The sequence below is a fragment of the Aythya marila genome (assembly GCF_965140915.1).
Source record: "Aythya marila genome assembly, chromosome: 1".
Taxonomy (NCBI): Eukaryota; Metazoa; Chordata; class Aves; order Anseriformes; family Anatidae; genus Aythya; species Aythya marila.
In genome coordinates, this window is record NC_139042.1 from 44297440 (window position 1) to 44323296 (window position 25857).

General features: G+C 34.1%; 1 protein-coding gene across 13 annotated transcripts in view; it reads right to left on the reverse strand.

Annotated features, from left to right (window-relative positions):
• MYCBP2 (MYC binding protein 2) overlaps positions 1 to 25857 on the reverse strand; it is a 193871-nt gene that overhangs the window by 20104 nt on the left and 147910 nt on the right. For 12 of the 13 annotated variants that reach the window (XM_082784816.1, XM_082784822.1, XM_082784820.1 and 9 more), the window contains 15 exons: positions 16522 to 18162; positions 15319 to 15488; positions 14334 to 14578; positions 13516 to 13683; positions 11752 to 11909; positions 11119 to 11318; positions 10570 to 10719; positions 8353 to 8513; positions 7775 to 7931; positions 6992 to 7216; positions 6257 to 6322; positions 4056 to 4295; positions 3819 to 3917; positions 2997 to 3077; positions 1184 to 1450 (listed from right to left, as the gene is read on the reverse strand). In XM_082784816.1, the coding sequence (XP_082640942.1) occupies positions 1184 to 1450; positions 2997 to 3077; positions 3819 to 3917; positions 4056 to 4295; positions 6257 to 6322; positions 6992 to 7216; positions 7775 to 7931; positions 8353 to 8513; positions 10570 to 10719; positions 11119 to 11318; positions 11752 to 11909; positions 13516 to 13683; positions 14334 to 14578; positions 15319 to 15488; positions 16522 to 18162 (4028 nt within the window). The remainder of the gene's footprint in view (positions 1 to 1183; positions 1451 to 2996; positions 3078 to 3818; positions 3918 to 4055; positions 4296 to 6256; positions 6323 to 6991; positions 7217 to 7774; positions 7932 to 8352; positions 8514 to 10569; positions 10720 to 11118; positions 11319 to 11751; positions 11910 to 13515; positions 13684 to 14333; positions 14579 to 15318; positions 15489 to 16521; positions 18163 to 25857) is intronic. The other variant, XM_082784817.1, reaches the window with a different exon arrangement.

Here is a 25857-nt window from a genome sequence, read left to right on the forward strand (position 1 = left end):
CGGCTTTAAACTTAATACATTTGAGAAATGTAAACTTAACAGCTCTGATATTTTAAAAGAGCATCTCTAGTTCCTGCAATTACTTGTAATAATTCTAGATGATGCTCTTCCTTATAAGCAAAGCAAACAAGTGCAATATGTGAACTTCAAAAAGTTTCTTTTTGGAATGTAATAGATAAAAACTGGTCTAGATCTAAGCATTGCCAGTTGCAAGGCAGTGCCAACTTCAGAATCTAAAGTTTCATTAAAAAGAAGTTATTGCAACTGAAAGGAAATACCTGACAAACTGAACATAACTTAACAGGACATGGATGAATCTGTTGAAAACACAAACAACTGGGTTACAGTGAAGGTCAGATTCACTGAATTTTTGAAGTTTGAATTCATTGAAGAATGAATTCCTGACATCACTCCAAGTCTAAGGTTGTGTGTTTTTGTAAAAGACACCTTCCATGATGTACAAGACAACCAATTGCTTTTGTACTTCCTATTTAGTTTCAGCAACTATCCCTGCTGAGAAAACCTTAAGTCCCTTTGATACACAGTCTGAGAAAGCAGCTCATCTTGCCAAATACAAAATTATTCAGAATAAGGACAAGAACAGTTAAGTGTTTTTACTCAAAGGCATTTCGGAATAGTTTCTTCGTTTAGGTTGGTTATGACACAAATGTTATCTAAAGCAATTTTGTGTTCCTACATCTCCAAGTTACACCTCTTGGGAACAAAGCATAAAAAACTTCCTCAGAAGTGATTTGATTTTATTACTGTAGGCTTCAATATTGAGTTTACTGCTAACAGCTTTATACAGTTAAATTGTGGTGGTGTTTGGTGTATATATATCAAACACATAGAACTTGATCATTTTAAGCCCATTCAAAAACTTAAAACAAACCCCAAAAAACTAACAAACTGTCAGTTAAATTCCAAAAAGAGATTCTGTAACTTGCTTTCAAATAGTCATAAATTTATATTTGCCCTCTACTCATGACTGCAATACTAAACTGAGATGCTCTATTTACAATTATTCCTTATGTGGAATAGTCTGAATATGATTGGAAAAATATTTTGAAAGTGAAAACTCAAACTTATATTTCACACAGAAATATTATCAAGCACATGATTATAGGATTTTAAAGACGTTTTTCTACGAAAGCAAGACAGGCGAGGAATAGTTAGCACTCACCTGTCTCTGCACCCTAGGAGAAGCTGTGTGTAATAATGAGAAGAGATCCTGAAGCAGAGTCAGCTGCTGAGCCAGATACTGCCGGCCTACGTTGGAACCGCTCAATGCCAGCACCATTGACAGCAGCTCAAAGCAATATGCGTCAGAAGAAGCATCTTCATCATTGGGTTGTGAGTTGGCATTCTCTTTGCTGGAGATGGCATGCTCCCACTCCTCACGCACACGCGTTGCTTCCATTCGTATGGCCTGGACTATATGAGCACATACCTAGCCAAGTAGAATCCAAATATGTAGTTAACTCTTAAAAACTTTTAACTTAAAACTTAAAAAATTTAAACTTTAAACCCAGTCTGATCACTTGTAATTTCATTATCGTCACATATATGACAAAAACGAGAAGCCTGTGAAATTTAAATTAAAAAAAGTCCTGTCTTTAAATTACTTCTCAACATTAACTACTGAAATTAAGAATAAAATCTAAATCTAAATTTAGAATAAAGATTTAGATAAAATTCTTCAAAATTAATGTTTTGATTTAATACTGGATTTGCTCCTCTTCACTCAGAAAAAATTCATTGGAAGAACGAGTCTTTACTGTAATTTCCTGCACTGCCTATTTTTTTTAATATAGGATTCAGGTGAAGAACAAAACACACAAGTATAAGGAAACACATTTAATCAATATCCACAAAAGAAAAGTACTTATTTAAATGCTTATTATCTTGTTTACTTCATTATTTAGGAAACTGAAGAGGTTTTGGATAGCGTATTTTCATTTTACCAATGGCATGTTAGAAAGTATATTTAAGAGATTTTAAAACTTACTACGGATAGGTGACAAAAAAGGACAAGACATGAATAATCTACTAAACTTCAAACAGAATCTAATTCTTCTTGTACTACTGTGAAATTTTTCACTGTACTGTTTGCCTCATCATAGGTGTAATAAAAATAAAACAAATGGATATGTTAATTGGTGTATTAAAAAAAAAACACAACTTTAATATTTAAAAGAATCACAGAATCATTTCTAGAAATTTCTAGGTTGGAAGAGACCTCAAGATCATCGAGTCCAACCTCTGACCTAACGCTAACAGTCCCCACTAAACCATATCCCTAAGCTCTACATCTAAACGTCTTTTAAAGACTTCCAGGGATGGTGACTCCACCACTTCCCTGGGCAGCCTGTTCCAATGTCTAACAACCCTTTTGGTAAAGAAGTTCTTCCTAACATCTAAGAACAAAACAACACACTCTGTAACTACTTCACATTGAGAAAAAAAGATAAGTAAAACCACACACCTGAACTTCCACTAACTACAGGAAAGAATAATTTAAGAATCCCTACACTGATTACTTTTTTAGGCTTACATTTCATCAAACATAAATATGTTTTGTTGGCAGATAGGAGGAGAAAAATGTGTGAACTAAGAGTCTAAAGTCTGTCATCACCTCCTTTAACTTTTAGAGTGTATATTATCACACTACTATTACCAACAGAAACAAATTACGTACCACTTACAACTTCTAAAACAATTTGAGTAACAGAATATTTTTTTATCTTATTAAAATCGTTTTTTTCAGTGCCAGTTTCAGCAGATTTTTCATATAAAATACATACACACAATTAAAATGTAACCCAAAATTTGATTATAGAAAACAGAAGTTCTCTGTAATCACCATCACCCGTTCTATAAATTTATGAAGTCATAACTGAAAATGTCAAATAAGAGTTTCTATATTTACTGGAAAATAGTATAACTATTATAGAACACATATACTTAATCCTCAAAGCATTTCAGAGTGAACAAACCTGCTTTTGCAAATTCGTCAGTTTGCTCCGGCTGAATATGATTCCTACCATGTGCTCTTTCAGGTCCGCATCTGATGTTGCCTTTGTAAAAAGCATATTTAATATTAGATCAAGAGTGCCAAAAACAATTCCTAACTTCCTAATAATTACACAAAAGCAAGAAGTATAAGCAAAATAAATTTGATAATGTTTAATTTTCTTCCTCTTTAGGAGTAAAATTTGAGGATGAAGTAAGATAATCAATAAGCAAAAAAGGTGAAGTATAGTTACCCAAGATTCATCCTCTTCATTTACGTTAATACAATCACTCATTAAGTCTTTGTAGAGCAGTGCACAGAATATACTTTTCACTTTATATATACCTTATATATTTTGCAATAAAAGAAACAGGCAATACACACTTCTTAAACTACTCCTTGCTGGAAGACATGAGAGTATGCTTGATAAAAGGATACTAGTGAGTTTTTTTAATAATTCTTTTTTCTCCAAACATCAACAGAGCCCCTCCCTTTTGAGGCATAAGATATTAGGCAAGAACGGCTTTCAGGCTGACCATTACTTCAGGCATTAAGTACTTTTGTAATTGTATGGATTATTTGTGTCACTGCTAGTATGATAGTATGATGTTGCTATACATGTATACCCCAATAAAAATTGGCTAATAAAAAAAAAAAAAAGTAATTTTAAGAAAAAATATGCAATTGTGACATGTTACTTTTGTTGTGATTTAAAAATTATGGAGCATAAAACATGACAAATATGGAAAATCATCCTCGATTTTTTTTTTCAGCGAAGTAATATTGGTAGAATACAAATAAATACATTGTGTACTTTTTCTTCTCCTTCTGGGGAAGACAAGAGTGCTTTTTCTTCTTGTTCTGGAGTTGGCTCAGCATCACCGGAGATGAGTTTTCCGAATACCTGGAAGAAAGATACCGATAATTAACTTATCTCAAAGATAAAAGCGTGCTGTTGTGACATTTTACTTTAATACATAAAGCACTGAAAGTCTCCACTTATAGTAGCTTTCACTGTTTTAACACATCAGCAAAAACCCACCTGGGACGTAATAAGTCGGAATACTCTCAGCGTCTCAGATTCACAGTTTCTTTGCTGAGCTACACTTGCAGAAATCTGGCCTGCTATTTTAATGCTTTCACCATCTTTCCATCCAAGAATTTTCACTTGTCGAACTCTGAGTGTGTTCTCTGGACCTTTCAATTCAATTTTGATGATGTGATTATCACCCCCAGGAAGTTCACTTGTTACCCAGCCAATATGTCTTGAATCCAAGTCTACCTATTAAACAGGAATATAAAGATGGGAACTGACATTGCAACATCAAACGAAAAGTCACCTACCTTTAAAACAAATCTGTTGCATACCACTGGAACAAATACAGCATTTACTATAAAATTTTCATTCTGAGTAGTAAGACTACCAACATGTTTAATTATAAAAATATTCAACTTGATGAATGCAGATTAAAACATTTCAAACTTAAGTAAAATGACATACAGCCATTATTTGTGTCTTTAAAGGCTATTGAAAATAGTGAACTATCAGTCACTTTTATTGTCTAAGCAACAGTTCGCACATTAAAAATATCCATTTTGAATTGACATTTGCTTACAGCTTCCTGTTAAAAATAAAAAAGTCACCATAATTTACCTGAAAATATAAAGCACAATTACCAGTACCTAAGTTATTCTATCTCACTTCACATAAACCCCTGTAAAATATTAACTCTGCAGCTGTCACTAATTGATATCCTTATTAATAGAGGAAGGACTTCATAATTGTAAAAAACGACAGATGAATTGTATCATTTAAACTATGATACCACTATTGGAAGATAAAAAATGCTTCATGCTCAGAGCAGCCTCAGTGACCCTAAATTACAGTTGTTCCTGAGTATCCTCTCACTTCCATAGGGCCCAAATACTATATATAAACAAACTAGCATTTGTTCCTCCCCCATTTCTACCCCAGTTCTCAGTGTCTGCATTAAACTGTGCTGCAGCAGACAAGACTGATTTTTTATTTAATAGCACAAGATAGAGACTATGTATGAGATGGGGTACAGTATGCTGGTGCATTTTAAGATAAAAAGCCTGTGGGAGAAATGCTAGAGGACTGTTTAACAAGGAGGAAGCGAAGCTGAATTAAGTCCTGCTTATCCTCTGGAAGTGAATGATCCCTGGAAAAATGCCTGGGCACTGTGTTCCAGCAGACAGAAACAAAGGCATGGATCAAACTAACAAGACTCAGAGAAATATATACACTACATATACATACACACACACACACTTATGTCTACGTATATCCAGACACACTCACACTTCACTATTTAGTATGAGCAGACTGTACCAAAGTTTTTGCTTGTTTCAGAAACATAACATCTTTTGGAGCTATATTTTTACCTTAAATGCTCTCTGAGGATAAAACGCAGAGAAAAGCGAAACCATCTCTCCCTCATCTGGTTTAACTGTACAGAATTTCAGTGTTATCAGATGTCACCTGTGACACAGTTAAGACACTTCTCCCTGAAGAACCTTACCACTAATAGCTAAATGATAGAAGCTAAATAATAAATAAGCTAAATGATAGAAGTTTTGAGCCCCAAACAGTAACTGCTTACTTAAAACCTTAAATATATTTAATGGGTCACATCAATGTTGAAATACAAAGCACTATTCTCTGTGTAAAAAACATGCATTTATCATTTAGCTTAGTAACAGAACTACAAAGATTGAATACTATTCTGAACTTGATTCTCTGGACAGACATCCTAATCTACACAAAGTTGAGAACTAGAAACAAGGGAAAATGTGTGTTATGAACATGTATTAGATAACATATTAAAAAAACCCTAATGCTGAAAGTAAATAATTTATTTTCTTTTCTTCAGCGTTCTACTTCTGCTCAGTCTTCAGTTGCCCTTCTCTAATGAAGAATGCTTCCATGAAGCAGATGAAAGCTAGTAACAGTACAACACTAAGCAGCTAGCCATCAGAGCATCTAATAATGTATAATACTATGCCATACAATTATTTCAGACATATTTAGATAAATTAAACTCTAAAATACTCAGTATATATGAAAAGTGAATTCTGTTATTAATAACATAGTATTTTCAAAGGAAGCCCAATATTTTCAAAACAATGTATTTTCCGTAAGAAATGGAAAATATTTTCTCTAAAACTCTGGCATATGCAGCCAAAAACATTACTGCAATTTTTCAATGTTAAAATGTTTACCTGCTTTATTCTGCAGAGATCTTCTACTGCCTTGCCAGTTAGGAAGGTCATTGAAGTCACTTTGTTCTACAACAGATAAGCAAAAGAAAATATTTCAACTGAAGACCATTCTGGGTATTTCTTCCCTATTAAGAGAGTATGTACATAAAAGAGACAAGTTGTTTTGTTATGAAAATAAAACTTAAAAGTGATCAAAACCAAGGACAGAGAATTCCCAAGTATAGGTCGTCATACATATACATATACGTGTACATATACAATAATACATGTACGTGTACATATACAATAATACATATACGTGTACATATACAATAATACATGTACGTGTACATGTATTATTGTATATGTACACGTATATGTATTTGTATATTTGTACAAAAGAAACGTATAAAAGAAAAGACATGTATAAAAGAAAATAAATGTGTATGTGTATGTGTATGTGTATGTATATGTATATGTATATGTATGTACGTACACGTGAAATTGAACATGCTACTGAGAACTAATTTTCCCAGTCTCAGGTTCACATAAACTTCAAATTTAGATGAATCACTCTCATCAGATACTGCTTTCAAAGCTAGAGAAATCAGAAACTTTATTTTAAAATATGAACTTCTGAATTAGAATTACTCACTGAACTGGACAGACAATATGGTATTTCTTGAGTGATGGACATATACAACTTTGTCTATGCATTTCCACTTCATTCCATTTTTCATTTCATTTCCTTCTTACCCCAAGATCTCTGGAGTTGTCCACATGAACACAAACATAACGTGCATTGATTCCTTTTACACAGTTGATTGTAATGTTTTTAGTTTTGTTTTTGTCTTCATCTCCTGACTCCCAGAACGTTTCTGTAGACCCATCTGTTAAACTACCAATCATGGCAGGTCGGCTTGATGTTTTAATGTCAACAATGCTTGTCAGGTCTTTTAGACAAACCACTATACAGAGTTCCTGTGAAAACAAATAAGAACATTTAAAATATCTGAAACTATGCCCAAATACGGTCATTATCTACACTTTTAAAAACCATACAGGAATTACATTCATGTTATGAGAATTATGCTCTCTGAATTAAGGAAGAAATTTGTCACTTGTTGGTTCAAGTTATTCAGACCTTTAAACAAAGGAAACAATAATATAGCTAGCAGACAAATATATTAGTAAATATATTTAGAAAACACTTTAGAGCTATTCATTAGGAGTCTTAATCTCCTCAGAACAATACAAGAAAAAAAGATATGAGCAAGTAAGAATTGGAAGTATGCAGAAATGGAACTAACTCAATGAACTAAATGAATTACCTAAATGAACTATACAGGCTAAGAGGCAATATTTGAACCTCTACATCCAAATATGAAAACCTGAGTATCAGAAACAAGATTCCCTGTAGAGATTCATTCAAAGAAATATTACGTTGCGATAAAATACATTTTTATTTCATATAGAGTGTGCTATAGCAACTACACACTGTTCATAATTGATATCTGGTTTTGAGAGATTAATACTCACCTGATTCATGATTTCAAAACCTGACTGTATACTGATACTAAAACTCTCTTCACTATCTCCATCATCAGATTTAGACAAAATATTGTTGATATGATGGAAAACATTGCTCTGGTGCAGGAACTGGTGGTCAGATTGTTTGAATTTGAGACTCCAACACCTAAAAACACATATAGCCGATTTTCACACTTTGAATACTGATTAAAAGACACAACCTACCAGCAAAGCTATTAATTAAATTTTTGCTTCTTGAAATGTTTTGTATAAACCTTTAACTTATTTTTTTTTCAGAATCGTAAGTCTATTTGACATTTAAAGGAAAGCAGGAATAAACTTAAAATTTTAACAGAATATTTTCATTGTTATTCAATTTTTGTGTTCAAGACCAATGAACAGGAAAAATTTCAAGCCTTTTAAGAAGACTACTCAGCAGACAGATTTGTGAGCACACAATACTACACTACCATGCACATACACACGTACTACCACATTCACAATCCAATCTACACTGAAAAACCTTCTCATCTAGAAACGTTAAAGATGCTCTCAGCCTTTTAATACTTTTCTTACTTTGTGCTTACCTTAAGGCCATTTGCTGTAATGCACTACCACTGGGTAGAGACATCATCAGATCAGAGATTGTCTGGAGCAGACGATGAAAAGTGTGGGGTAATGGGTGAGCTGCTTCACCAGCAATTACTATATCTGACAGAGGATGTTCACACACTCTTGTGTCTTTCTCCTAAGATTCAAAGCAATTTGTGTTTTGTTAACAGACTTTCACACAAAAAAAGGTTAAATAAACAAATATAAATACATTTATGATATTTGAGAGTAACGGTATCAATTCCATAATAACTGTGAACTTCAAAGCAGTTCCTCTCAGAGAATTCTTATAACAACAATCACGTGAATATACGTGAATATTACTAATTAATCTAAGGATATCAGTTGCTTTATTAGACCTGTGGAAACATTGATTCGTATTTAAGGTGTGTCAATAAAAGAAAAACTGTGCATTGGAAGCAAACTTCCACTGGGCAGTGGATAAGAAAGCAGTGGCAGAGGATCAACAAAGATGGGGAAACAGCCAAGCGTGCTGTTGGGTAGGGTAGCAGAGAAAGAGAAGGACATCCTGTTTCAGAAGGCAGGGGAAAGACTGATCCATGAAGGATACAAACTGTTCCCTCCGTCTTCTAAACTGCTTATTTTCTAAAAGAAAATTTCATCATGCTTGAACCACAGAGCCCAGCTGCATGACCCCAACCAACATACTAACATCCAGAGCCAGATTCAAAACTATTATTTAACCCGTTCAATTGTCTGAGTGCCTAGAAATACTACAACCCTACTTGACAGGAATTTTAGATACCTACTTACCTAGACTAGAGTCAAACTAGATATTTCTATGTATTTTCCTGGAGGGTGTAATGTAATGTGTACTCAGTGTATAAAGCAGCAAGCATGAAATTGAACTCTACGCTAAATATGATCAATTATTCAGAAAAAGCTCAAAACCTAGGTAAACCAGAGAGCCTATCTACACAGTTAATATCCTCCTCCCTCCTGTCTCCTCTGTAGCCTACTAATTCTTGCAATTTGTTTTGCTTTACTAAGGCCATTGCCCCTAAACCTACATCTTATACGTTAAGCCATTTATGATTCTAGATTTCCGCCTCACATTTTTGCTACATTCAACATTGGGATTTCTCACCCTCTCCCAGTACATTAAAAGAATAAGTAAAAATATTTCACATATGGAAATAAACTACCGTTCTGAACAAGCACCAAATTGTCTTAAATTTATTATCTTGTGTGCATACATTTAAGTACGTATTTTTATCATATGATCACAGTACTGAAGGAAGGTTATGATTTGAATATACATCACCTGTAGTGTATTTAGAAATTTGCTGAAAACTGTTGTCAGTTCCTGCAGGTCATAAATTTGTTCATCCTAGCAAAGTGACCAAGCAGAATTTTGCAAGTCCCCTCATTGTATCAAAAGATGGGCAGCAACATTCCCACCAAGAGCAGAAGTGGCATATTTTATCATTCCTTTCTTAGCCGCTTTATATTTCAGTCAGTAATTATCCAAACTACAGCTAAGAGTATTTCTTTATTCTTTTTTTATAATAAAGGATCTTATTTTGGAGGCTAGCATAAAGACTGGTAGGAATACATTTCCCTCACTCTAACACTGCTTTCAATGCTTTCTTGAACTGTTTATGGTGAATATGATACATTTTCAATCTGAGATGAATCTAGAAGAATTTGTATGAACTAACTCTTTGGAATAGTGGTATGCTAGATAGTATCATTTTACACACTAGATTTTCAGAACTAACTATAGATTCTACTTAAAAGATTGAAAGACACAGCAGACAGCTCCTCTGAAAAATACTTTTCCTTTTCTCTTCTTTCTGAAGGTCAAAGTGGAGAATGGAATCTGAACAGATTTTTTTTTTTCCTTTTTTTTGCCACTAGATTAGCAATGTGCTTGTTGTGTGTTTGTGTATGTTTTAATTTCCTCTCCTAAGAATACTCATAAAACTGATCTATTAAAAGACCAGGATTCCTAATCACAAAAAATCTGCTAATTTTAGAGGAAAACATAATTTATCTATGATCATCAAAGAGTTCAAGTACAATTTAAGCCTAAAAATTTTCATTCCATAACTAAGGCTCTTCTTCACAAAGAGAGGATTAAGGCTCCTTTTTAGATATACTGAAAATATTCCTAAATTAAGTGCAAAAATCATCCTTTATTTATGAAAGGTATACGGAACCTCACATACTTGTTCTGCATTTTCCTTATTTGATTTATTTTCTTCATCCTCCTCCTCTTCAGGTTCTACAGGTGAAGGTGTCAGGGAAGCCACAAAGTGCCATAAAATATCATGAAGAGAAGTTGTTTGAATGACATTACAAAGAAGCCAGTTAAAAGCCTAAAATAAAATGCACACAGGAAGTTACCAATTGATTAAGCAAACCTGGAGTAAAACCAATTTATGTAAGCAGACAGATACACTGATGTTTTTGAACAGTCAAATAATGATGCACTGGTCTTCAAGTTAGACATTGCTCTATAGCTAAAGCAGTTTATTAAAATGACAAATGCATTTCTAGATAAGAAATATGCTACTGAAGAAGGTTTTCAGGTAACATTTTTGTATTCCTAACTTTTAGAGTTGAAAATACAAGTGAATATTTAAAACATATTTTTAAAATAGGAATTATTTTCTGGTTTAAATCTATAATAAAAATTATATATATGTATAAAAAAACAACAGACAATTCACAAATGCTTTATTTTAATCATAAAAGATCCACCAGTATATTAATACCTCCATAGCAAATACTCGGCAAGCAGATTTCCGTAAGGCTTGTTTCATTGCTATTTCAAGTCCTTCCAGATCATGATGCTGGATTACAAATGCCAATACGGGCCACTGGAAATTTCTCTCTCCTTTGGAAAGAGAGCTATGGGCGGAGATTAACCGAGAAAGTTCAGGAGATGGATGTCTCAGGAGAGAGGATCCCACTTCTATTCAAAAGCATATGAACATACATAAATTAGATTGCATGTACATTTTAATTTTACAGCCACAATAAAAGTAAAAAGCAGCAGACCAATTTCAGAACTGATATACTTTATTTTTTTCTAAGAAATGCATTTGAAAAAGCAACATGTAAAAATGATGCTTCAACTCAGAAAGCAAGCAGACACTAAACCCAATAAAATGCCACTTTAGTTTTTTAATCAAGCACAGAATATGCACCACACATTTCAGAACTGTAGTAATTCCTGAGCTCTTCCGAAGCTAATCCTGGGCAGATTAATAAACAGCTAGTATTTATGAATAAACAGAAATAGAAGTTATTATATTTATATACATATATTTATTCTTGTTTACAGTTTCCAAGAAGAAATACAAATCCAATGCCTTATCTTTGACATTTTTTTTCACTGCTCTTACCTGCATCTCCACTGTTGACTCGTCTCCTAGGGATTGCCTTTACACGTGCTGGCAAAATTGAGTGCTGTTTGTCATATTCTGATGCAACAACCGAATACGACCTTTGAAAGACCGTACGCTTTGCAAGGTCTGTATCTGTTATTGGGCTGGTTTCCAAACTACAAAGAAATCAGTGAAGTTACAGAACCATTAGTAAATATGTAGAGTATACTTAAATTATGCATAAATATTAAATAAAGGAACATGCATTTCATAATGACTGCTGCTGCATGTTTTATGTACCCAAAAACTGTTTAAACACTTAAAAAGAAGAAACGTATTAGAATTACATATGGTGAAAAAGCACGCAAGAGTTTTTAAAAAAATATTATGATGTATATGGTAAGTTCTAAGAATTTAGGTATTTTTCAGAGAATGCAAAGATTCTGTTCATGCCTGAATTAACGTTTCAGACAAAATTGCCCTGATAAATGTATGTGAAAACATCTATGAAGTGATTTTTCAATATGCAAGCCAACTGAAATTTAGAACTTTATGTGAAGGAAGTTTCCAACATCATTGGCCTTAAAGACAACTTTCAATTGCTATGGTTATGCCTCTAACACGTTTTTACTCCTTACCTTCAGAGGAATTCTTACAGTCTGCAGGAGAACTCCCAGATTATGCTGTCCCTATAGGCCTCAGGAGACCATGGAGTCCACAGTTTTAATAAAGGAATATACCAATACGATGTGCTCTTAAGGAGTTTTGTTAGAAAATTTCTATTTCTGGAAAGACTACATTGTAGATTGTAGTATTCCAACAAACTGTTTTTTCAGTCAGTGTAAAATAACATATTGAAATAAAAACAGATTAAAAGCAAGTTTTCCCTTCATCACACCCTCATTATATGTGGAATCACCAACATATGAAAACTTCAAGCATCTGTGTTGATTCACTACTATTATTAAGTATCAATAAGAGCCTTTTTTCCCTGGGTAAAACAAAACAAAAAATCTTTAATTGCTTTAATTGGATTATAGTAAACTTAATGAGATAAGGAAATGGTTTAACCTGGCAGAAATCACCTCTTGCTCTTAGTCCTATGTAGCATTAACCTGCCATTTCTTCCATGACACTTTAACTTCCTCAAGGAAGAAGCAGCAACATCTTTACTGAAAATATATAGTAATGAAATTCCCTTTGGTTCAAACTTCCCTTCAGAATGAGATCTTGAAAGGAAGAGCTACTTCTTTTCAAAAAGGTAGTATATCCACACCACAAACAGTTGTGTTATAGAATGGAACACGGGAAAAAATGGACTAAATTTCAGGTAGTTGGCACCAGCTATTTTTCTTGGACCATTGCTATGGATAAGTTTCCCTAAGGCACACTAGGAGTCCTTCATCAGTTTCTGAACATATGGGTTTTTGTGTTTGTTTCATGTATATATATTGGCTGTGCAATCAAGATGTTTCTAGAGAGAAGCAACTAGTCTGAATTACCCTTGAAGTTTCAAATATGATTTTCAAATTTGCATTGCTAGTAGTTGAAAATATATTCGATATGCTATGATTTACTGAAGATATTTTTATAACTACAGTTTCATGTGACTTTGTGTATTGGTTTTTTTTGATGTCATTTCAAGAGATGGACTGGGGCTGACCTGATACTTTAGCTACTCAACTACAGCAAAGTTTTCCATTATTTTTATTTTTTTTAGAATTTGGGGTTATGCCAATGCTTTAACTTTTGTATATAGTACTTAGAATTACAAGGAAGTACCTTGGGGGCATAGATTTCATGTTACTCTCTGGCTCTTCAAAGACATTAGGGCTTGCATCGGGAGTAACTGAGATGTACGGTGCAGGTACTGAAGTTGAGCGCAGGTACCTCATCTCATCCTGGAAGAGGTTGTCATCCTGGTACCCAACAAAGTTTTCATGATGATGCCTACATCAAATTACATTTTATAAATTAGGATTAAAAGTTACTGAAATACACATACAACATACTCCTTTGCAAATACATTCAGACAGCTCACATCATTTACCATTCACCTAATGTATTTAAGCTAGTTGGAATTCCTATGTTCACGCAGAACACACTGGCATTTCAAACTAGTGAACTAAACAGTAACCAACACAGGGTGGGGATCACCATGTGCTATCTTTCCATCATATATTTTAGGGTCAAATGTACATTCATCATAAATGTGAAACGCTACAGTGAGATCTACTCAGAAACACTGGGCAAGCCCAGCTTGTCTGGCTTCCTTCTTACTATTTTGAATTCTGAAGAGCATATCTGCTAGAGTAACACAGAAAGTTAAACGCTTCACAAAATTATAAATTCTTTGTACATAAACTAATGCCACTAAAAATATTTAGCATCCTAGAGCTACCTGGGTATATTTAATCCTTGGAGCAAATACAATCTAAAAAATTGAACAATATCATGGAAATAGAAGAACAAAGATCTTGACGAATTTGGAAAACAGGTATTTTTTTATGTAAGTTTTAGTTTAGTTTCTAGCCATATTTTTCTTTAAACACTAAATAGATGAGTATTATAGTCAAAATTCATATACTTCCTTTAATTACCTTGCTAAAGTCTGTAGATAGAGACACGGCATTTTAATGGGAAAGTCTTCAGAAATTCCTTCTTTGACACTGGGAAGTTGAGACTGGAATGCTTTTGCAGGGTGATAGCAGAGGATACTGGGTTCAGCAGCACTGCTCAATGACAGCAAATACAATGCATTGGCTTTAATCACTTGATGAGCTTCCATAGTTGGCAAGGCACGAGGAGTCTTAACTTGCATTGGTTTTCTCCTAGATTGTTTAATCTATAGAAAGTGATTTAAAAAAAATGTTATATTTAAATTATTCTTCATCACAAGAAGAGCTGACAATTGTTGCATAGAAAAGTTGCTTGATTTTTCCTGTTGTACAACGATGCTTTCTGTTATACAATGTCGCTTCTATTATTTTCAAAACTTTGCAAACTTTTAATAACAACTGAAAGTTTTCATGTTTGCCTCAGGATGAATTGTGTGTGCAGAAAGTTTCACTAGATCTAGTTTAATTCATTCAAGTTAAATTAGCATTGTTTTGTTTATCTTAAAAAAAAAAAAAAAAACTCCACATATTTGTGTATTTTAAGCAATAATTTGAAATTGGCCATGGCAAGTCATTTATCATGCTAAAGTCAAGATAATCAGTGTCTACTGCTTTCCCCTTCTCTGCCAAGCCAGTCATCTCGTAGAAGACTATTAGGTTGGTCAGATATGGTGTTCTGTTCATAATTTCAAACTCACAGTCCCTCATCACGTTCTTGTCCTTCATATGGTTGGAAATCATTTTCAGGATCACTTTCTCCAGCACCTTCCCAGGATTTGAGGTGAGGCTGACTGGCCTCTAGTTCGCTAGAGTTTCTATCTTATTGCCTATCAATGACATTAGCACGTATTTCAAAACCTTCCAAAATTCTGAAATTCCAAATTTTTCAAACCCTATTTTCAAGTTGTGAATGTGTTACTATTAAGCAGATAGAGAGCTAAACATAACAGAAACAGATGAATAATACCTTCTCTCTTGCTGCTGCTTGCTTTTCACGAAGATATTTTTCTCTGCATCGGTCACAAACCAAATACCAAGTGCTTCCTCCAATACCACCATCACCACAATTACCAGCCCATCCTCCACAGAAGTGTCCAATGCTATTATAACCTTGGCCACCTGCATAACGGCCACAACCTATACAAGGTAAATAAACAGATAAGTTATTTCAAAATAAGGATTTCTTTTTCCAGTCCCCAAAACAGGGATGCAAGGGGTGGGGAGGAAGATGCTTGTCTTTTCCTGGCCTATTTTTCTCCTTTTCTATATCTCTCAACTGATTAAAGGAAAGAAACAAACAAAAAACAAGGTGCATGCCAAACACGTGTTTAGTATAAACTTGTGTTTATTATAAACTTGTCCAACATATCGACAGTGTTCTATTCAGAAATTAATAACATGCTAATAAAGCTTAAAGGAGAATAAAGTGCATTCCTTTGCTGATTACCATTTCTCAGAAAATTTCAGGGCATTGATAATTACTGAATATTGAGGTTCTTTAACAAGCTTTAACTTCCAATACACCAGAGCTAATCCAGAAATAAACTTCCAGAGGTAATGCCTAGCTAATAACGATTTCCTTAATTTTCCTAAAATTAAACAACCTCCTTAAGAGATTCAGGTACATGTGTAGAGGGACAAAACAGAAGACTCGGGCTGTATTTTATAAATTGCCTTCTGATTAAAGTTTACAACTCTAGACACTGACTCGATTTTAATTTTCTGAAGATACATTTTAAAGCAAAAGATGGGAGTCAATGATACCAAGTGATGACACAGAAGTTTAGTAGTAGAACAGAAAACTTCTAGAAGCACAGACACTTTAATTAACAAAAATTGATACTTTTATATCCAATTTTTTCAGCACATTTTGAAGTGCTGAAGTGTAACAAACAGCACTTTTTTGGAGAGGAACCTTAAAGCCAGCTTAGCTTGTTGTTTTGGTCTTGTTTCAAAATTTTTTTCATGTTTCAGAGCTCAAATCTGTATGTACTTGAAATTACTTACACAAGTGTTCAGGGCATTGAGCCTCAATTTAGCATATATGGTAAGCTGTGTAAAACATTAGACAAGGAAGCCTGAGTTATTTTTGTAACAGCAATTAATACAAGAACGTATGCGTATAATATATTTTGCCGACATATACAGGAAGAAAAATATCTCATCTTACCTGGATGAGCTTGTCTCATGTGGTAAGTCACTGGGTATGGATGGGATTCTCCACACAACTCACAGATGGTGTCTTTTTCAGGTCCTCCTACTGCAAGCTGGGCCATCTCACCAAAAAGATTTCCCCTTGGCCTAGTCTCAACCTTTTCCTTTTTCTTTTTCTCTTTTTTGTTCTTCTTGTTATCTTTGTCACTTTCCTTCTTCTTTAACACTGCACAAGAACCGGGACTTGGAAAAATCATATTTTGGGATGCGGCTTTAATAGTTGCTAAAGAAATATCTTCCCAGAAAGCTACCAAGTGCTGCAGTGTTAATGGAAGAGGAGACTTGGATTTCATTGTGTGGTGGCTGGATGTTTCAAAAGAGGTAGTTTCAGTTTTTCCATCCTCACACTTTTCATGCAAAGGTGGTTCTTTTAGCATTGAGAGGACTTTGTTTTTGTTGATGCTACCCATTTTAGATATATCTGGTCCATGCGGTGCAATGTTAAACATATTAAGAGCAGATGATATTTCCAATGAATGTCTGTTTTTTAACTTGGTTTCTTTTTCCTCTGCAGGTTGTTGATTAAGACTGCTTCGGATTGGTGCATGCTCTTTGGACAGCTCTGGATTAAACTTCAAAAAAGATGAACAAGCCATGGCATCATGAACTATTCCTTCATGCCAAAGAAAAGCAGCGAATACAGCTCTCGCGCATTCTGCGACAGAAGGTGACATTGCTTGCTTGGCTGGCTCTACAGGTTTGGATCCATCTCCTTTAAAAAGAAAACTGGATTTCTCCTTTTTGGGTCTTGTGTGCCTACCAGCACATTTACGGCTCACTTTTGGAGACGCTCTCATGTCTTGCTCATCTTTCAGGGGTGCTTTTCCTATGCTGAAATGAACTTTATTAGAACCATCGTCCAGACTCCTGAATTCTGTGTTATCTTCACAGGTGCTATCTGTAATGCTGTTAGTCTTTAAAGTACTCGACGTACACACTTCAACAACCTCACTGTGAAGATTTTCTTGTACAACGTGAGGGGAGGGAGCCCTGTTTTCAGTTTCGGTAACAGGTTTTCCATCTTTTGTAATAATTTTTGGTTTGGGTGAAGTGGACCTCCCCCTTAAGGGTTCTGTTAGCGGTACTTTCTTTTTGCGAAGGGTGTCTGGATCTAATGTGTAAGAATCTGATTTGGATCGTTCTCGAGGAGGATCAAGCTTTGTTTTTACTGGAGATGGAGCCTTCTGAGGTAGAGTTTTATCATGGGGTGAGGAGGACCGTGGAGAACTAGCACCAGACCTAACTGCTGTAAGCGTCTTGGTCTTTGGAGAAGATGACCGAGTTCCTGGCCCTGGAGATTCAGCTCTCAGACCAGTAGTAGTTCTTCCATCAGTCTTTAGTGTTTGCAAAGTGTTATGATTTGGAGACAAAGATCTGCTGTGAGAATCTGACCGCAATTTTGCAGCATCTGATTTCAGCATAAGAGATTCACTGGCAGATAACCCTTCTGTATTCCTAGGCTTCTTCTGGTCAGCAGCAGCTCTATTCATTCGCACATCAAGCTTGGGTGACCTGCTGTCAGCTCTGTGTTTTGACATATCTGATTTTCCTGCCGGAGAAATTGGTCTTGCAGCTCCTGTGAAATTCACTCGGTCACCTGTTCAGTATATTTTATAGTTATTACATTTTGACAGCAATACTTTTAATAATACGAAACAAGGATTAAAGACCTGAATGCAAGATAAAATTGAAACACATGCTTCTGTTCACATCATAATACATATAAGTCTAAAGAAATTTATTTTTTTTCACTAGAATAATACTGATATTTTTATTCTCCCAAAGAAATGTTCAAATATACATCTCCAAACATTGGTTAGAAAATCTTTAAAGAAAACACTATTACGGAGGTATCAAAAGACATGGTTCACTATTTCCACAAAACTCGAATAAAGGAAGCACAATTTACTTCCTTAGCTAGAATGCCAGGAATTAACTAAGTTTACTCCAGTTGTAACAGAAACTAAAGGTTATTTCTTTACTGTCTCTGTGTGTCAGACTGATTGAAACAAGAGACTGGCATAAAGATCACATATATGACCAGATGTATTTATATCTCTAATGCTCAAAAGTTAGAAAGCACAGGAAGAAAATACAATTATAAGGCAAATTGGGTAAAAAGTTTGCAAACTTGCTTAAAACAGTTCACACTGATAACCTGAAATATCCACATTTTTAAGAGCATATGCTATCAATGTTCTTCTACCAGAACAATAGTCTACTCTTAACAAACTTTTTCTATTACTACTGAGCTAAACCATCATGTCCTCATAGTCTGATGCAGTACCTTATTGTTCTCATGGACACTGACTTTGTACATATATTAATTCAGAGAATAAATGAAATAAATAAATGCCAAACTAGTATATGCAAGTAAATAGCTTGTTAAAGCAATCTACTTCTAATAATTCTATGAACATACTCAGTCTCTCTTGTAGAACTGTATTTTAATAATTAAGACAATGTTTAAATTACTGGTAAGCAATGCAGCAATCATGAATGCATAATTATATATAACTCTCTCCACAAGGCATTACACTGCAAAGTCTTGAACATACTTGAACATACAGTTTTGTCCTTCTGATTTGGATGTATTTTCATTAGTTAAAATGAAGTAGTTTCTCTTGTAAAACTTGTAAAAGAAGGTCACAGTACTGTGGATTATGCTATTTTCAATGCTCCAGGCACATTTTTGGGGAAACGATTATTTGTGAAAAAAAGTTTTAATTAATCAGAGAATGTCTGCAAATTTGGGCCGTATTTTCTAATGTGAACAGAGATGATTTACACTCATTTTTATTCAGTATCTTCAACGTTTACCTCTTTCTGCAGTATGGGATTCTAAATTCTTCTTATTTTCAAGCATGAAGCCTTAGTCCTATGCTAGAATATATGTAAGAAGCACTGAAAGATATCATTTGTTTTTCCTACTGATAGCATTAAAATCTCACAATCAATCAATCAAACAATAAGTATTTTGGAACGAAGACTAGAAATGCAGATGTCTCCTCAGGTAACAAAATAATTCTTATTATTCTGATCTTTCCATATTTAATTAGTTTATAGAAAACAAACAGCAATGGAAGAAAGTGAAGAATACTGATATTAGAATATTTAACAAACTTTAAGGTAAGGGTACTCTCCTTGTTTTCTAGCACATGGGACACAGTAGGAGTTTGTACTTCTCCATGCAGAAAATAAGTATTTCCTCTGCATTCAGGAATAATATGCTAAATGTAAACAGTAGAAAACAATGAGAACATTGCATATATCTTCATCATCAGTGTTGAGAATCCAATTTGTCTTTGGTCTTTTTTCTTATGCATTTTTGTTCTGTTTCTTTTGAGCAGGGGGGAAGAGGAAAGGAAGAAATAGCATGGTATATCATGTTTTATAAAGTGATTGTTCTTGCTAAAAGAAAAAAATAAAAATGCTTATTCAATAGCAGTCCAACCATTTTGCTTATGCCAGCTCAGTTATAAATTGAAGAACTATTTTTAAGATGTCTACTTTGTGATATATGAATTCAGAAATGAAAATAATTACTTCACAAATGCTTCTCCCAGAAATAAACAAACAAAAATCTGAATTTAAGGCTTGCCAGTTGAGAAAAAACTGTAGACATGATCATTTAATGATATTTTATGATATGAATTCCTCCTAAGGTAAAAAAAAAAAAAAACAAACAACAGTGACTCTAGTCTTCTTAGAGGACATGAAAAACGGTAAACCATTCAGCAATGTATCACTTTCAAAGCATTACCAGTGAAAATCTTTCTAGAAACTTTCTAGAACAAAACTGTCTTTGAAAGGCATGACCTAGCAATAACTTTTAGGAATAAAAATATATTTAAAAAAAAAATGAAAGGTTTAGATTTGTACTTATGTACATGTGTAAATACACATAATTAGCATTCTACACTGTCAACACTAAAAAAATCCACTAAATGAAAAACTGCATAATTATGTATCAGACTGATTTATCTATAAACAAGGAAAAAAAAAAAAAAAACACAACATGATTTACCCCCTTCTTCTTCCATATTTTGTTTGCTTATTGTTTGAAAACAGATTATTTTTAGACTAGATTAAGAGTCACCTTTCTGTTCACGAAGCAGTAAGAGATAGCTAAATCACACAGCATGGAATCACTGCCACTCAGCAAAGCAACACCAAATGATTATAAGCGAACTCCCAACAAATACCAAACTTGAACGTTTCCTTTCAAAACAGAATTTCATAAAATGAATGACATGAAAATGAATGGAAGGAGAAAAAAAAACACTTTGAATGTAAAATCCGAATAACCTTGCTATGTTTGCATGCATACCCACCCTTCAGTTTGTGAGAGAGAGATGAAAGAGCAGAGGCAGGCCCAGCTACATCACTAGATTTGTAAATACGCTCACGAGAAGCAAGGCAGCAGGATGAAGTTTCTACAGTGGAAAACAGTTGCACAGAAGCAGGACAGATTCAATGGAAAAAATAGCAGAGAAAAACAAGCATTTCAAATGATATGCATCTCCTCTGTTAGATATTCTTTAATTCATTGAGACTCCTACATTAGTTTTAAATGAGAAACAGTTACTTCAAAATGCTTTTCCTGATGTGAATTTAAAACAATAATTACAATAAAAATCTTTTGTGAATTAAACATTAACTTCTAGGATCTAAAATGCAATAGTTAAGGAGTAGCCAATCACATTTATGGTTTATTGTAAAACTAACAGTATCCAATTTTGAACTGAACTCTGTTTTCAAGTGCGAACTTTAAATCTGTAAATTCAGAAATGAATTATTGAAAACTATATTATATTTTTAGGTGACCATTTCTCATATTCTTTTGGTAAAAATAGAGAATATCTGGATGTTTGTGTTGGAAAGTCACTTATCATTGGAAAGAATGATGAAAAATCTATGAAACCCACCAATGTTTTTTCTTTTTCTGAATGCACATTTGTAATGTCATGTTTTGAAAAACACATATAATGTGAACTTTAGTCTCTCTCAATACTATTTAGAGACATAATTAGCAGAAGAAGTATACAAACTGTTTCTTGTCAAACAGTATAGACATGAAAACAAGTCTGTACCAGCCCTTAAAAACATTTTGTCTTTAGGAAACCAAAAAAGTTAAATTCTGGTTATAATCCACAGCAGAGTAAGATAACAGCAGGGACTTGTAGTTTCAAGTGTATGATTCTATCATTTTACTTTCATATATATGTATATTCATTTAATTCTAATTTCATTTCTTATTCATTGCTTTAGAAAAAAATAAGTTAAATTCTTATTGCATTAATAATTTTAAAGATATTTTGTATATTAGAAGATACTCAGTTTCAGAAATACACTTTTGTACAAATAGAAGAAAAGTGCCTTGAAAATAAGTGATTTCAATTCCTGCACTGCTGAAGACATTTTTATTGTTGTTGTTCTGGTACTATGTTTACTAAGTTGTACATTAATACATTAAAAGCCCTACCTAATGCAACAAGCAATACTTCCATAGACCCTACAATGAGGTGTTCACACATGCTTGATGTAAAAATTTCATTCTTTAAAATAATAAAATAATCTGAATTTTCTCATTCCAGTGTTATCATAAATTTAAGAATAGTACTGCCTACTTGGATGCCTACAAAAACTTTGCTAAGACCATATATTAACAATATAGCTTCTGAGAAGCAGGATGTCACTCCACCAATTTTTGAAGTTAAAATGCAGAAAAACAAATTAGGAACACAAAGTAGCATTGGAAGAACAATTCTGTAAATACAAGCCTAAAAATGTCAATTTGATATATAAGGTTACCACTACAGGAATAATTAAATGAAAATCTTTATTAAATCCAATTTAATGTAAGCACATTTTCATTTAATTCTTTCAGTCTATGTCTGAGAACACTTCACAATGCTGTGATCTAGTTCATGTTGAACACTGTATTGCTACTCAGTTATTTCAAGGAGACTGGCTCAAAGAGAATGAGTTTCCCCATGTAGTTTTCCCTTGCTGCCTTGGGAAACAATCTATCCAGGACAGCTGGGCAGCCACAGGGACATGACTTGATTTTTGAGTCACCCTCAAAGACTACAAAGACTTCAAAAACAGGTAGGCAAGCTCTGCCAAGTCACAATTTACTGTGATGTCCATCTTTAGTCATATTCTTTCCCTCTACATGGAAATAGCTCCAGCTTGAAAAACTACACAACATGGAGACATAAGAGGCAGCTCAATTCCTGTGCCAGGATGTAGTCTTCTACAAGCAGTGCCTGCTTCCTCTGTGGAAAAGCTGGTAAGCCAAACCAGAAGGCATGACATGCTGCCAACTGGTCCATGCTAGTCTTTTTTTAAACTCTGAAAGAGAGTAAAATGTCTCTGGATTGTGGAGATAAGTTAAAGTTTCTTCTGAAATGCCACTCCTTTTCTGCCTTTCTGCATGATGATGATGAAGGAATGCACTGACCTGCTTTTGCCCAAGCAATGGATGCCTCTTATTTATTTTTTTTTCACATCTTGAAAAATGCAAAACGCTGTACTGATAAAGATTCTTTTTGCTCTTAAGTACAAGAATATACAGAAGTCAAACATTTGAATATTAAATATTAAAAAGGGAAAGCAGTATTAGATACCATTAGTAGGGGAATGAATGAGTAAACAAAAGGAAAAGCTGAAATGCAGTATCATTATAAAAATATTAGTGCATTGCAAACATAATATTTGTGTTTATTACCCAAAGGCAGGGTTTGGATCACCAACACTTGAGTCACTTAAATATATTAATTGAAAGAAGTATTCCTGTGCTAGAGCAATATATAAAATTAATCTATAATTTTGTAATAATGAATCTATGATTTTATAAATTTTGAAGGCAATAAGCCAGATTTATTTCTAAAATAAAGCTTGACAGTTTATACTTGTCCTCCAAACTGCCTTAGCAGTCCCCCAGAGATGGTTTTGGATTTGAACAGTTTGGCACAAAAAAAAACACATGTATGCTTTGTACATAGCTTAGAAAACCCAATCTTTAAAACCTAAGGTATGAAATAGTTTAACTTAGTTCAGGAATGAAGCTTTGGCAATAAGAACCATTAGGAAAAAAAAAAGTCAAACCAATACCCTTACGCTTCTTATCATGACATTTACGTCATTTCAGTGTGACATAGAAGAGATCGGTGCGATTCACAGGACACCGTGAATATACTGAACAGCAGCTCAGCACTGCACCTTCTGCCTGGATTGAGATGAGTCAGGAAACAACAGCTGTGCTGTGCAAACTGCTCAGAGTGACTTGCCAGGGCTACAGTGGAAGAGTTAGAATGTGATAGATGAAGCTAACGAGGGGGTCTAAAGCCTCCTCAGTCTATAAATCTGTTCCTCACTTGCCAGAGCAACTCAGATGTGAAGAAAAATGGCAGAAAGGTCTAGCTTCTGTGACCTCAAGCCTCCTCCCAAAACTCAGAGTTCAACATCCAATTCTGAAATTGTAATTACTGGTGTTGAAGGATGTGGCACGATCCCATCTCCCTGACTGGATGCGTCAAAGGAGTTTTATGATGCAGCACACACTGCTTAAAGTTGAGAAACAAGATCTTGCTTGACGGTCTAGGTTTCTGCACTTCACCTACACTCAGAATCCAAGCAGAAATTTGAGCCTTCTGTGTTCTTCACATAATGCAGAGACAAATTAATCAAGCAACCAGTAATAATAATCCTGCAGCTGTGGGAAGCTGCCATCCTGACCACATCTGTTATTGATGATCTTACACATTTCTCAGAAGCAAGCCTATTCAGGCTGGAGTAATTACAAAACGTTTCATTGAAATAATCAATGAAGAAACATATAGATTTGTGCTCTTCCTGGAAAAAAATCCTGGCTAAGTTTCCAAATCAATACAGCTGTTTCTAAACTCCATGTAGGAGTATGCCATCTCTTTTACCTTTTTTGGACTTAGCTGCATAAAAAATATTTACAAGAAATTAAAATACATGATGAGAGCCTCTTAACTTTGACACCATGAAAAAGAAAGCATTATATCAGCTTTTTTTCCCCCTCGTATGAGTATCTGTGAAAATCAGCACAGCAGAGAACAATCAGCCCTTCACAGAGTCCTAGCAAATAACACAAAACTGAGTTCCACAATTTCCACTTATTTTTTTGTATTAAGCCTTCCATATTAAATTCCAATATTTCTTTGAAAACAAAAAGCACAGGATTTTTGTTAGTTTATCTGTTTCCGATTTGATAAGAATAGCAGATACACTTCATGTTTTTTTCCAAGCATAATAACTGAGGAAGTGGCTGTCCAAAACACTAATTTTTCTACAAAAATAACAAGGCACTGTATCTGAAAATAATGTGTTGTGAAAAGCCCTTACCCCCTTCCTTAAATCAGTTTGGAAAACCAAACCAAATACCAAGAACAGAAATCGTGCCTCAGAAAGAACAATTATCTAAAAATTTCTCTAAAGAAAATCTATAGTCTGTCTCTGGCACGGAGTATGTATTACAATCAGACCCAAATTTTTCTTCATATTCTAAAAAACTATATAAGGAAATAAATCTAGAGGATGTTGAGCATGATCTTAACATTCCTCAGAATCGTGTTTCAATATAAAACTCCTCAATAAGACAGGTAACTGAGGAAGAAAAGAAAGTATAAGTGGTAGCCCAAGATATTTACTCAGACTAAAATCAAATAAACCTATGTTTCTTTGTTTCCATGTCTGCAGCCATGGGAATCTATGGCAGGGAATATCTACTTTCAACTGTTAAACTATTATTGGTTCCTTTAATATAGCTGTTATTGACTACAAACATTTGTTTTCATTTTTAGATCTAAATTTATTGCGTGAAGCACTTAAGGACAAAGCACATCATTTGTAACTGTAATTAAGCACGTCTAGGGCAAAAATCAATTGACCTTGGGAGATGTTTTTAGTGGATTTCAATTCTAATTACATGTTTAGTAATAGGAAGCTATAAAGTGCTTTGGAAATAATGAATGAAAATGGCATGTGTTATAAAGGTTTCTGTTATGGCTCTAATACACCTGTAAAGTTGAACACATTAAAAATACCAACAAAACTAGATCTCAACAGAACTTGTCTAAGTTTTTTTTATTGCCTATGTGTCTCGTTATTCTAATAATCGTGCAGTACTAATTAATCCATTATTTTCTAATATGTGCAGTTTCTAGAAATATGGTAATATCAGAATAATTATTTAAACCAAAATATTGGATCTAGGTAACCTTTCTTAAGTTTCAAAGATCCCTGATAATTTTCTCAA